Source organism: Bos indicus, chromosome 1 (genome assembly GCF_029378745.1).
Source record: "Bos indicus isolate NIAB-ARS_2022 breed Sahiwal x Tharparkar chromosome 1, NIAB-ARS_B.indTharparkar_mat_pri_1.0, whole genome shotgun sequence".
NCBI lineage: Eukaryota > Metazoa > Chordata > Mammalia > Artiodactyla > Bovidae > Bos > Bos indicus.
The window spans coordinates 73,480,888-73,495,079 of record NC_091760.1 but is presented as its reverse complement, the minus strand read 5'-3'; the positions used below and the strand labels follow the sequence as shown (position 1 = coordinate 73,495,079).

Sequence of the window (14,192 nt, the reverse complement as noted above, 5' to 3'; positions counted from 1 at the left end):
CAGAAAAAGACAAATACCATATGATATCCCTTATAGGTGGAATCTAAAATATGACACCACTCTAACTCTTTTACATCCTGCTTTCATTTTAAAAAATTGATGTAACATAAAATTATCCCTGTTACAGGGAATAATTAAGTGGTATTTAGTATATTCAAAATGTTATGCAACCACCACCTCTGTCAAGTTTTGTAACATTTTTATCACCCCAAAGGAAACCCTGTATACCTTAAGCACTTGCTCCCCCTTCCTCCATCCCTCCAGCCCCTGGCAATGCCCAACCTGTGTTCTGTCATTAGGGTTTCACTTTAGCATAATGTTTTTGTAGATCTCCACTTTCATGGACCATGGTGATTAGAATGAGCCCATCTGGATAATTCAAGCTATTTTCCCTGGTTATTTTCAGTTGGTTAGCAACCTTAATTCCATTTACAATCTTCCTTTCCCTTTGCCATGTACTGTAACTTATTCATAGATTCTGGGGGTTAGGACGTAGGCATCTTTGGCGGGGGTGAGATTGTTGGTGGTGGTTGTGGTTATTGTTCAGTCACTCAGTCGTGTCTGACTTTTTGCGACCCCGTGGACTGCAGCACAATAGGCTTCCCTGGTGTCCTTTGCCATCTCCTAGAACTTGTTCAAACTCATGTCCATGGAGTTAGTGATGCCATCCAGCCATCTCATCTTCTGTCATCCCCCTCTCCTCCTGCCTTCAATCTTTCCCAGCATCAGGGTCTTTTCTAATGAGTTGACTCTTCGAATCAGGTGGCCAAAGTATTGGATCAGTACTTCAGCATCAGTCCTTCCAATGAATATTCAAGACTGATTTCCTTTAGGACTGACTGGTTTGATCTCTTTGCAGTCCAAGGGACTCTCAAGAGTCTTCTCCAACACCACAGTTCAAAAGCATCAATGCTTTGTGCTCAGCCTTCTTTATGTTGGTGGTGGTGGTGATTATTCTGCCTGTTTAAGATGGTCAGAATGTGTCAAGGCACTGTCTGAACAACTGGAGGATTCTACTTACGTTTTGACTCCAGGAGCAGAGCACAGAGACGGTGGTAGTAATCCAGGGAAGGAGTGGATACAGTGCACAGAAATTGTGAACCTGATGCTCATCCAGAAGGTCTTGGATGAGGAGGAGGGCAAGGATAAGAGGTTAGGAAGGGGTTGATAGTGGGAAAAATGAAGTGGGGTAGGGCAGAGCTCCCTGCACTTTAGTATCTGTTCAATCATGAGAAGTTGAAGCACACATATTGCCAACCTCTAACACCAGATATCTGGTTTATGGGTGGGATCCAGGAATTTCCCCACAGAATTCTGATACAGCCAGGGGGTGAGTCTGCTCTGTGAGGAATGCTGATGTGATAGGAGTCAGGAATGAAGAGGGCTGGAAGAATAAGAGGCTGTAATCTCACAGTAAGATTTTGAAGTTGGAGAGTCCTTGAACCCACTGGAGTCATTCCCACCTTGGTGACTTCACACTGGCTGTGAACTCTGCCTAGCACAAAGCTGTCCAAATGCATAGTTTTAAATGTCCAGCAGCCACATTAAAGAAGTAAAGGGAAATGGGAAAAATTAATTTTAACAGCATATCCTACTAACTCAATGTAGCCAAAACATTATCATTTAATATATAATTACTATAAAATCATTGAATATTTTACATTCCTATCGAGGTCCTTAAAATATTGAATGTATTTCATGTTTGCATCACATTTCAATTTGGACCCAGCACTTTTCAGGTGCTCATTAGCAGCATTTGGCCCATGACTACCATTTTGGCCATCACAGGTTGGAATGCTCTCCCTCCATTTCTTTGTCTGGCTGGCTTCATCCCATCCAGGTCTCTGCCCAGAGAGGCCTTACCTGGCTATGCAGTCCAAACCAGCTACTTCCTCCTCCTGACATTGCTTTCTTTTCTTCAGAGACTCTTCACTAACTGATATTTTCTCAGGTGTTTGTTTGCTTGTTATCTGCCTCGCCACAGGATATAAATCCCATGAGGGCAAAGACCTGTCTGTCTGCTTTGGTGCAGTATCCCCAGCAATGACATCACATCTACAGTGGACTCTCGACAAATATGTGTTGAATGACTTTGAAGATCCCAGGTATGTCATTTGTCATGGCTGAAGCCAATGTTCATTCAGTGGGATGTAGGGGGAGGGGGACCAAGCAGGAAGAGCATTATTCGAGAAATAAGGTGGGAGAAAGCCAGCCCCAAAGCTTCGTGCAAGCTAAAAGGCTTACTCTTCGAATTTATGTTAGAGGCTGGGTTTCTTTCCGGCTGTGACTTGGCTGTGTGTTGGTTCTGCTGCTGGCTTATCTGGTTCTGTGAGAAAACGTTTCGCCAAGTGTCACTCTTGCCTGGCACCAGTAGATGGGGCAGTGTCATAAAAAACAGTCTGTGGTCCGTGCAGTTTCTAGCCATGCAGTTTCGGTCAGCCCTTGCCAGCTGACTTTGCTGAGGTCTATTCTGGAACTGTTCTACATCTCAGGTCTACACGGTGTGTGTCTTACACATCGGAGTGCTCATATTTGCTTAAATCTTCTGTGTCCTCCCAGGTTGAAAATAAGCTTACTAAGAAGATAGCCCAGGAGCAGCTCTGTGAGCCTGTGCATCTGGGACATTGGGTCTGCTAGAAAGCCTGGCCCGCCAGTGGAGTCCTCCCTGCTGCTGTGCACCACTGTTTTCTCTGCCACTGCATGAAGCCCAAGGAGGTGCCTCTCGTGGAGGTTGAGACAAGCCCTAGCTCCCATCACCAGCGCCTCCACTTCCTCCCTAAACCCTTCTGATCCTTGGTTGTTCTTCACTGTTGTTCAGTCACTAAGTCGTGTCCGACTCTGCGACTCCACGGACTATAGCATGCCAGGCTCCTCTGTCCTTCACTGTCTCCCAGAGTTTGCTCAAATTCACATCCATTCAGTCGGTCGGTGATGTTATCTAATCATCTCATCCTCTTGCCGCCCCCTTCTCCTTTTGCCTTCCATCTTTCCCAGCATCAGGGTATTTTCCAATGAGTTGGCTTTTTGCATCAGGTGGCCAAAGTATTGGAACCTATCAGCTTCAGCATCAATCCTTCATTAGAATATTCAGGGTTGATTTCCTTCAGGATTGACTGGTTTGATCCCCTTGCAATCCAAGGGACTCTCAAGAGTCTTCTCCAGCACCACAATTTGAAAGCATCAATTCTTCAGCACTCAGCTTTCTTTATGGTCCAATTCTCACATCAGTACATGACTACTGGAAAAACCATAGCTTTAACTATATGGACCTTTGTCAGCAAAGTGACGTCTCTGTTTTTTAATGTGCTGTCTAGGTTTGCTATAGCTTTCCTTCCAATGAGCAAGTGTCTTTTAATTTTCATGGTTGAAGTCACCATCCACAGTGATTTTTGAGCCCAAGAAAATAAAATCTGTCACTGCTTCCACTTTTTCCCCTTCTATTTGCTATGAAGTGATGGGACTGGATGCCATGATCTTAGTTTTCGAACGCTGAGTTTTAAGGCAGCTTTTTCACTCTCCTCTTTCACGATCTTCAAGAGGCTCTTTAGTTCCTCTCTGCTTTCTGCCATCAATGTGGTATCATCTGCATATCTGAAGATGATATTTCTCCTGGCAATCTTGATTCCAGCTTGTGCTTCATCCAACCTGGCATTTCGCATGATGTACTCTGCATATACATTAAATAAGCAGGGTGACAATACACAACCTTGTCGTAATCCTTGAACCTCTGAGTAATTTGGAAATGTTAACTGCTTGAACATGATGTCTGCTTTTGTAGAGTCTAGACTTTGAAATATGGCCTAGCTAAAGGTCACTTGCTGCTGCTGCTGCTAAGTCGCTTCAGTCATGTCCAACTCTGTGCGACCCCAGAGATGGCAGCCCACCAGGCTCCCCTGTCCCTGGGATTCTCCAGGCAAGAACACTGGAGTGGGTTGCCATTTCCTTCTCCAATGCATGTAAGTGAAAAGTGAAAGTAAAGTCGCTCAGTCGTGTCCGACTCTAGCGACCCCATGGACTGCAGCCCACCAGGCTCCTCCGTCCATGGGATTCTCCAGGCAAAAGTGCTGGAGTGGCATGCCATTGCCTTCTCCGAAAGGTCACTTAGCACAAGTTAATTTGGTGTGGTTTTTATAGGATTTTTTTTTTGTTTGGACTACTTACTCTCTCTACTTCATTGCCACTATAAGATATTCCTGAAATGCAAGCAGAAGAGGAATTAACCTTGGTTTAAGTGGCTTTTTACAGTCCTAACCAGCTCCTTCCAACACCTTGCCTCCATTAACCTATCAGGGCAGTTGAAGGGTAAGTCATTATAGCACTGTTCTAATCACATTCTGGGCCCAGCCAGCCATGAAAAGGCCATTCCTTCTCTAAGAGACTAGGAGAGCCCAGAAAGCACGATCAGCATAATTCCTTGTTTGATCAGGAAATTTTCCTCTTTCACTTAAAAAAACTATTTATTTTATTTTGGCTGCCCTGGGTCTTTGCTGCTGGATGCAGGCTTTCTCTAGTTGCGGAGAGCAGGGGCTATTCTGTGGTTGCAGTGTGATCTTCTCATTGCTGGGGCTTCTCTTGTTGCAGAGCACAGGCTGAAGGGCATGTGGGCCTCATTAGTTGTGGCACATGGGCTTAGTTGTCCCATGGCGTGTAGAATCTTCCTAGACAAGGGATCGAACCCATGTCCCCTGCATTGGCAGGTGGATTCTTAACCACTGAACCATCAGGAAAGTTATCCTGTTTCATTGTTATTAAATGCCATCCTAAACTGCACACGTGCATGCATTATTATGTTCTATGTTTGCTATATCTGGAAAGCCCTTTAACTCTTTCCGGCTTGGTGACGTCTTGTTCATTTTAAACATAACCACCTCTGTGGAACCTTCTTTGATTTTCCTAGTCACAAAGAATCTTTTCTTCTCCAGCTTCTCAGAGTACTCTGGGATCTTCGCAGGCCATTTGATCCACTCTGTCTTCTTGTTTACATGCATGTTTCATTCATTCATTCAACAATTAAGTGGTGCCAGGCATTGTGCAGACAGGGTGCTCTCATAGAATTTATGTTCCAGCAGAAGCCCAGAGTTGGGTGAACTTTATATCCTTCACTGGACTGGGAGTTTCTTGGAGACAGGAATTAGGTCTGTCGACTCCCAGTTCAGGGCCTGGTTCCAAAAGGTACTCAGGAAAGTTAAACTGAAATTCAGTACCAATGACTCTAGAAAATTGAGTCATGGCTCAGCTGGTAAAGAATCTGCCTGCAATGGGGGAGACCTGGGTTCGATCCCTGGGTTGGGAAGATCCCTGGAGAAGGAAAAGGCTACCAACTCCAGTATTCTGGTCTGGAGAATTCCATGGACATACAGTCCATGGGGTTGCAAAGAGCCGGACACGACTGAGTGAATTTCACTTACTTTCAAAGAAAGGTTAAAAGTTAGCAAAAATAGAGGGCCAGAGAATCTCCAGGAGGGGTTACGGTTGTGCTGAGATCAGGACCTGGCATGGAAGCCAGAGACACCCAGATCCCCAGAAGCCTGGGCCTGGAGAGTGGGAGGGTCTACTGTCCTCCTGTGGGATGAGCTTGGGTGTTCCATGCAGGGTTATCAGGACACTTATTACACATTTCAGCTACAAGTGGTTTTGCTTTGAGTGAGCAGACCATAGAGGAAAGCTGGTTGTTTCAAGGGCCCAGAAATGAGTTACTAACCAAGGGTCAGGCCAGCCAGATGATTAAAGTGACAGTGTCAAGCTGGCACAAGAGAAGAGAATGATTAATGCTAAGCATTCTCATGGAGGGTGGGTGGGCATTATTTGAAACAAATAAAAGTCATTTGAATTTTTACTAGGAATTTTCATCCATAATGTGATAGTAATGTAATAAAACTAAATGCCTGGCCTGCCAAAGTAAACTGAGTTCTTAACCACACACAAGGATTATTTAGAAACTGTATATATCTCAGAAAAGTGCTCTCCCGCTTAGGCCCTGACAGAAGGCTGGGCCACTGCTAGGGGTTAGGAGCTTATTTATCAAATACACACTGTAGTGTTCACTCCAACCATCTTATTACCACTCATCTCTCTTTTCATTATCTGCTCTTTACATGTGGAGAAGGGGCTCCAAGAGAATGAAAGATGTTTTCTTTGCCCTTCTTTATTTTCTTTGCCAGAATAAAATTCTGGGGAAAAAAATAGCACCCAGTCATTCTCAGAAAGCTGTCACACACAGAAAGAAATACTATTTCCCCAACCTTTTTGCACATTATAGTCTAAATCCCACCTTCCACCGCCTCCCCCAGAAGTTTCGATGGAGACATACATTTATTCAGTGAGTTGCAATTCAGCCTGGGGGTGGAGTGTCAGAATCCAAGTTGCTTTTCCTGCGGGGTAACCCCAGGTCTTGGAGATTTCTGTAGATATAGGGGATGTTGGTAAATTTGGGATGAAATTGCCAGACTGGATCGGTCTCCCTTTCCCCCCAACCAATGGCTGCAACCAGATCCCTTTAAGAGATCGGCAAACCGCCGGGCGTCCAAGCCTGAAACAGATCCTTGTCTCTGCTCCTCCCCTGTCCCCGTGCGGCGAATGGTTCGTGCCGGCCTATATTTACCCGAGATCTTCCTCTCGGACTGCAAGGATGTGAGGCTGGCGAGGCAGCTACCGCTCGTAGCACCGGAGAGGGCGCGCTGCAAAGGCTGGCAGCCGAGCCAGGGGATCCCGGGAGCCGAGTCAGACACCCTCCGGAGAAAAGAAATGAGGTAGCGACCGTCCCGGGAGCCGACCATGCGCACGCCTGGCCCTCGGAGCCCCGCGCTGCCCCCGCCGAGCCAGCCCTAACAGTGAGCCGCGGAGCCCGAGTCCCCGGCGTCCTGCCTGTGGGAAGATGCAGTGAGCCACGGGGGGATTGCTGCGCGGGGCCCGCCGCGGCCATCCGACCCACCATCGGAGCGCACTTGGGGCAAGCAACTGCTTCTGGGACCCGCTCAACCGAGGGGCTCTCTGCCTCCAGGACCCCTTGGAGGTGGGGAGTACCGACCCCTGGGTACACTCGCGGTTGAGTTTCCGCGGTTTCTGGCCCTAGCGACTGTGTGTGTGAGTGTGAGAGGGGGGGCTCTTTTCACCTTCGCCGAGGAGTTCCTGCGTATTCTCGCACCATCCCGGCTGCTTTTGCTGGGGGCTTTCTCGTTTATTTGCATCTCTTTTTTTCTAAAGACGTTTTCCGCCCCACTCTTGTGCTGTCTTTCTCTCATTTTGCCTGCCTAAGACTCTTTGCCCTGATCCTGCTCAGGCTGGGATAAATCTGTGTGCTCCTTCCCTCCTCCCCCTTGCAGTTAAATCTTAAAAAAAAAAAAAAAAAATTCGACCCCTACCTCTTGTGCTGGGTTCTCGAGCCTTATACACCCCTATTCCCCCGCCCCCACTCCGGAGTGGGCCACTCCTAGCAGAGTTTTGTTTTTCGGTCTTGCCCGGGCCGAGCCCGGCCGGGGCGGGTGGCTCAGCCGGGCTCTCAACCGGCGCTCCGCCGCCGCCGCCCAGCTGCGCGGGGGCGCCCTCCGGAGATGCTGCCGTGGAAGAAGCACAAGTTCGAGCTGCTGGCCGAGGCGCCGCCACGGCAGGCGTCTAAGCCCAAGGGCTACGCGGTGAGCCTGCACTACTCGGCGCTCAGCTCTCTAGCGAGGGCGTGCCCCGAAGGCGCGCTCAGCCGGGTGGGCAGCATGTTTCGCTCCAAGCGCAAAAAACTGCACATCACCAGCGAGGATCCCACTTATACTGTGCTCTACCTGGGCAATGCCACCACCATCCAGGCGCGCGGCGACGGCTGCACCGACCTAGCGGTGGGCAAGATCTGGAGCAAGAGTGAGGCGGGCCGTCAGGGCACCAAGATGAAGCTGACTGTGAGTGCGCAGGGTATCCGCATGGTGCACGCCGAGGAGCGCGCGCTGCGGCGCCCTGGCCACCTGTACCTGCTGCACCGCGTTACCTACTGTGTGGCAGACGCGCGACTGCCCAAGGTCTTCGCCTGGGTGTACCGGCACGAGCTCAAGCACAAGGCGGTCATGCTGCGCTGTCACGCGGTACTCGTGTCGAAGCCCGAGAAGGCGCAGGCCATGGCCCTGCTGCTCTACCAGACGTCGGCCAACGCTCTGGCGGAATTTAAACGGCTCAAGCGGCGGGACGACGCGCGTCACCAGCAGCAGGAGCTGGTTGGCGCTCACACCATCCCGCTAGTGCCGCTGCGCAAGCTGCTCCTGCACGGACCCTGCTGCTACAAACCGCCGGTGGAGCGCAGCCGAAGTGCGCCCAAGCTCGGCTCCATCACCGAGGACCTGCTCGGCGAACAGCAGGAGCAGGAGCTGCAGGAGGAAGAGGAAGAGGAGCACGCGGAGGGTTGCCCCGAGGAGGAGGAGGACCGAGCCGGAGAAGGAGAGCCGGCAGAGCCAGAGGCCGAAGCGAAGCGGGCGCTGGTGGTGGCCATGCACTTCGAATGCGGGGACTTGCTGGACACGCTGGAGAGTGGCCACGAGGAGGCGCTGGGGGGCGGCGGGGTCTCGCCGGGCCCTGAGGCTGGGTCGTCGCCTCTGCTGCTGGGCAGCACCTCCGACATGAGGGCCGAGCTTTCGCAGCTTATTAACGACCTGGGCGAGCTCAGTTTTGGCAACGACGTGCGCAGCCTGCAGGCGGACTTGCGGGTGACGCGCCTGCTGTCGGGCGAGAGCACGGGTAGCGAGAGCTCCATCGAAGGAGGGGGCCCGGATGCCAACACTGCCACCGCCGGGGACCCATCCGGCCCCGCGGACTGCGCCAGCCCAGACGAGCCCCACTCGGGCTGAGCTCCCAGCAATGTCCTGTGCGCGCCCTTGGCGCCCGATCGTGATCCCCACGCGCCTCTCCACCACTTCCTTACCTCCCGACCTGCCCCAGGAAAGGGGAGATGGGACACTTGAGGCCCAGACCCGCCCCCTCTACACCCATACATATGGCTGTGTTTGAAGCGGGGCTCAGATTGCAAGTGGAGATACGGGGGAGGGGAAACCATACAAGGAAGGGGAAAGAGGTCGCCATTTGGGGTCTGGGGAAGGGAAAGGCCGCTGGTGTTAGCAAAGCCCGGCGGGCTACAAGTGCCTGCCGGCCAGTTTCCTGTTTGTGGGGCAGCTGGGGCCTGAGGAGGAGGGGTTAACTTCCTCCCCCACCGGTCATCTGGGAGGGCCTAGTGTTGTCATTGACATGGCAGTTTTTGTTTTTTTTTGTAATTGCTTTCACAGTGTTTGAGGCTTTAATGCCACCTCCTTGGACCCAGTCTTTTTGGTGCAAGAGCTTGGGTTGTTTACCTCAGATTCAGACCCTTGAAATTCTGCCAAATTCCTCAAATAACTAGTGGGGAAGGGAGAGGGGGAGAAAGAAAGTCGCATTTTGTTTACAGTTATTGACATCTAATACCTAGAAAAAGTTTTCCTTAAGAAACACACACCTTGCTCCTGCTCAAAAGATCTCACTCCGTGATACTGTGTAAAATATTTTTGCACTGTTGTGAAGTATTTTTGACATCTTTTTGGTTTTCTTGTACATAACTGTGTTCTCAGAGTCCAATGTTTATATCTTTTGCTGTGCAAAAGGGACATGTAAAATGTTGTTCAGTTGTATATACAGAAATGTGTATAAAACATTTTGTTATTTTTTAAGAGTAGCACTGCTCTGGTTCTGTTTGCACGCCAGTGGGGAAGAGAATAAAGAGGAAAATTGAACAGAACAGGTGAGCATCCAAAACTGCTTCAGAAAATGCTTGGCCATGGGGGTGGGCGGGAAAGGGTGTGACCATGACTGCGATAGGGTTGGGAGGCTAGTCTTTGTCCTTCGAAGGACTTGGAGGTGATTGAGAAGGGGGAACCCGCTTTATGCGTAGTCTGGGGCCTTTCCTGTCCTCTGAAACTCTGGGTACTGCAGCTGGGCCCGGATTCTTCACTTATTCAGTTCTATAAGCATCAGCTGTTTCTTTTTTTTTATTTTTAAACTTTACATAATTGTATTAATTTTGCCAAATATCAAAATGAATGATTTGGTTGAGAGTCCCTCTCCCTTTTCCTGAATACCTCAGATACACACTACTGAATGATGTTTTCAAACCCCCAGGTAGAGAGAGGTCAGGAAAGTCAGCTATGTGGTCCATTACTAGTTTGCATGCTTAGATCTCACATTTCAAATTATTGCTGTGCACTGCCAGGTTCTTCTGCTGTTTGAAACTGATAAGAGCCTTAATCAGGGTAAAGATCATTTGACAAATACTTGGAGGTGGGGCAGAGTCTACATGTCATCCTTCTTAATCCAACTGAGTCCAGAGAGAATGCCATGGTGGCTTTAGTCTGTGATTAATGGGGTTACAATGATGGGTCAGAAAACAGACGAATGACATTCATACCAATACCATCAATAAATACAAGGCAACTATGTCTTTAAAGTCTGATTTTTCCTATTCTCTGATTTATAAATAGGGAAGGGGTGTTTAGAGGGTGAGGAAGCAGGAAGAAGAAAATAAGCAGACTGCAGAAGAATCAGCTTCCTCTACTCACCCCACTGTGCCCTCCCTTTCCCTCTTTCCTCCCCTCTACTTTTTGGCTTTTATCCCCACTGCACCCCAGGGCTCTGGCTGTTGTAATTCTAGATGCAATAGGAAGGTGATACATGATTCACCTCTTCTTACATCTCAGTCTTCCAGGGATGATATCACTAGCGTAAGGAGAGATGTTTTGAATGAAAAAAACAAAAACCCGAAAACCAATTTACTCGTAACACTCAGAGGGAAAAGTGGTGTGACACAAGTACAGTGTGGCAGAGGAGATACACGTTACACGTTATGGAACGCACCTGAGGTCTGGTTTATTCATCAAACAGCTTGCAAGGTGAGGTTTATTCGTCAAACAGTCTTGCAGGGTGAGCCTCCTCTTTCTCCTTTACAAGCCAATGGTACCTTAAATGCAGTGAGACACTTGCCACATTCTTCGCCAGTGTGAGTAATCCTCCGTGTCCCACAGGAGGCATTCACTGCATGAAATAAGGAGTGACTTGTGGTGGCAAGAGAGATGGTTGCAGGGGTGGCTGTATACATCCACAGAGGAGGCGTTCCTCCACCTCCCTCAGCACAAGCATCCCATATTTGCAGTTTGTTGTGTGTGTTGAGGCAGAAGGAGGGAGGAGCAGGATGGTGTAGAAGAAACAATAGTATTATGTACCCTTTCAACTATTACAGTGTCAGACAAAACACCCACTCTACACACACACACACACACACATGCTCCCCCCTAAAGAAAACCTTCCCTCACACTGCCCCACAGTCAGCAGAAGAGTAGATTTTAAACAAATTAGAAAGGCTCTGTTATACTAAGCAAGCATGATGCCCTCTCAGGGACAGAGCTGCTTTTAAGAGTTCAGCTTGTGAAAGGAGATAGATCTGGCTGGTAGAATCCACCTCTGGCACCACACTGGAGATTAGAAAACCTCATGGGAGTTGCCAAGAACCATGAGAAACATAATTCTATTACAAACTCATTGCCCTCATTTCTACCAAGATTTAGTAATGGAATAAGCAGAACTTTGCTCTGTGTAGTATGCATCAGTAACCTGAATATTTGCTGGTCAGTGATGCACAACAGAGCTAGAAATGTGCACGGACAGCTGGGGCTCGGAGCCCCGTCTGACATGTGGGAAACTATTCAGGGCTTCAGGCATGCAGGCAGGCCCCTGGGGCCATGGTACTCTGTATTCTCTGCACCAAGTTTTTCTATACTTGGCCACATCTGTCTCAAGGTAGTTTTTGATTTCCTCTTTGATTTCTTCCATTGGTTGTTTAGTACCATATTGTTTAGCCTCCACGTGTTTGTGTTTTTTGCAGTTTTTTTCCCCTTGTAGTTGATATCTAGTCTCATAATGTTGTGGTCGAAAAAGACACTTGATGTGATTTCAATTTTCTTATATCTACCAAGGCTGGCTTTGTGACCCAGCACATAAACTATTCATGAGAATGTTCCACGTGCTCAGCACATCTGGATCTGGCTTTATGGTTAGCTGGGGCCTTTCCTGCTTCTGTTGGCTCATCCATGTTCACAAAATGCCTGGGACCACACCAATATCCCATCCATGCCCCCAGCTCTGGAGTGACCTAATTTGAACAGCCTTAAGTAACCATCATTTCAGTGGTTTGAATAGTTAAGTGGCCCTGGAGCTTGGCACTAATTCCATCACTTTTCTAGGATTGTTCGGTGACACCAGCAAAGGCCCCTGTTTCTAACCCCCAAGGAGAGGAGCCCTGGTGACTGCCTCCTTTCTGGTTTCTCCTCTTCATCTCTCTCCAATCTCAGTTCCTCCTATAACACATCATTCAGGTGTCACCTATTACCCAGCTTTCTACCTGACCCTGGCTTCATTTCTCTTCCTTTCCACAAACCTAGTTCAGAATTGAGTCACATAAATGAAAGGAAAGCCCAAACTTTAAAAGAAAAATAAGCCAAGCAGGCAGTCATTCATCAGCACCAATCCTGCAATCCCAGGGCATGCTCTGGCCCTGCCCCCCCTTAGAAATGAAGAAATGAGGCACAAAGGGGTGATGTCCTGCCCAGAGTCATACAAGGAAACACCATGACCGAGGGGTCCAGACTCCTAAACTCCTCTTTTCACATTCCTCCAGTTTTAATGGCTCATAACTAGGTTTTTAGCTTTGGGATCCAGAAACTGGCTGTTTTCCTCTTTCTAATGTATCCCTACATTTTACACATGGTAGATGCTGGATAATAAACTCGTGTGCCCTTCATCAACATGCCACTCCCACCTTCAACTCCCACCTCCAAGTGTGCGTGAGTGTCTACTGGCCACATGATGCTGGAGGGAGAGGGGCCAGGTGTCTCTTCCTGGCAAGGACCCTGCTGCAGGGGTAGAGTGGCAGCCCCCAGAGGAACCTGGTCTCCACTTGCTTCACCTCTGAGATCTGGTCTGGCAAGGTCTTGCCCTAGAAAAGCAGGTATAATTTGAGGGTGGGGGAGCTCTTTCCATGGTACCATGTTTATTGATCATCTGTATCATTCCTGGTTGGCTGAGTTCTCCAAGGACAGGCACGTAACTTTAGGCCTGTCTGATCCACCAAATTTAGCATACAGCCCAACACTTAGTAGGTGCTCAGGAAATGCTAAGGAAGGAATAAAGGGGTGATTCCACTTCAGGATAGGAGAATAGGGCTGATAAAGTTCAAGGTCATCACCCAGATGGAGGAGTCAAGATTTTAAGGACATATGTTTGGAAAGGAGGGAAGGATAGGGATTCAGTTGACTTCTCCACTCTATATCAGGTAGATTCAGTTCTCAACTTTTTCCTTGAAACTTCCCTAATCTTCTAAGGGAGGGATGGTTGTGGTTAGAGAAGGGTGGTTTACTGGTAATTGTCTTTGAATGGAATCGTGGACCAAATCTTTCCCTGTAACTTGAGCCAAGTAAAGGTTCACATAATGTGGTATGGCGGACGTCTGCAGGAAGAGTCTTGAATCCAGGCCTTGAAGTGATCTGGACTCTGGCTGCATTGAGCCAGTCAAGTCATTTTCTCTCTCTAGTCTCAGAATACTTGTAGATAAAATAGATGGGTGTCATTGCTGTTCAGTCACTACGTCATGTCTAGCTCTTTGTGACCCCATGGACTGCAGTGTGCCAGGCTCCTCTGTCTTTCATTCTCTGCTGGAGTTAGCTCAAATTCATGTCCATTGAGTCTGTGATGCTTTCTAACCTCTCATCCTCTGCTGCCCCTTCTTTTTCCTTCAGTCTTTCCCAGGATCAGGGTCTTTGCCGATGAGCTAGCTCTTTGCATCAGGTGGCCAAAGTATTAGAACTTCAGCTTCAGCATCAGTCCTTCCAGTGAATATTCAGGGTTGATTTCCTTAAGGATTGACTGATTTGGTCTACTTGCAGTTTGATAATTGCAAAACTAATGTTCTGAGTTAAAAAGTAACAAAGGTTAAAGTTAAGAGTGTTTCTGCTTTCCTCTATCTGCTAGTAGGTAAGAATAGAAGAAACATCTGCCTGTGGGCTAGAAACTGTCTGGAGCTCTGGGAACACCTTTAGGTCTCACTGTGGCCTCGGCCATCACCACAGTTTAATTTGAAAGTGATGTTCCTCTTGGCCAAGGCAGAGCAGGAGTTGCCTGACAGACATCCCTTTCATTACCTCCAA

General features: G+C 48.4%; 1 protein-coding gene across 1 annotated transcript; it reads left to right on the top strand.

Moving 5' to 3' along the window:
* Positions 1–6,613: 6,613 nt before the first annotated feature.
* Positions 6,614–9,739, top strand: FAM43A (family with sequence similarity 43 member A). Its single transcript, XM_019957704.2, has one exon. It carries the CDS (start codon positions 7,551–7,553, stop codon positions 8,820–8,822), a length of 1,272 nt encoding a protein of 423 aa, XP_019813263.2. The 5' UTR covers positions 6,614–7,550; the 3' UTR covers positions 8,823–9,739.
* The last annotated feature ends 4,453 nt before the right edge of the window (positions 9,740–14,192 follow it).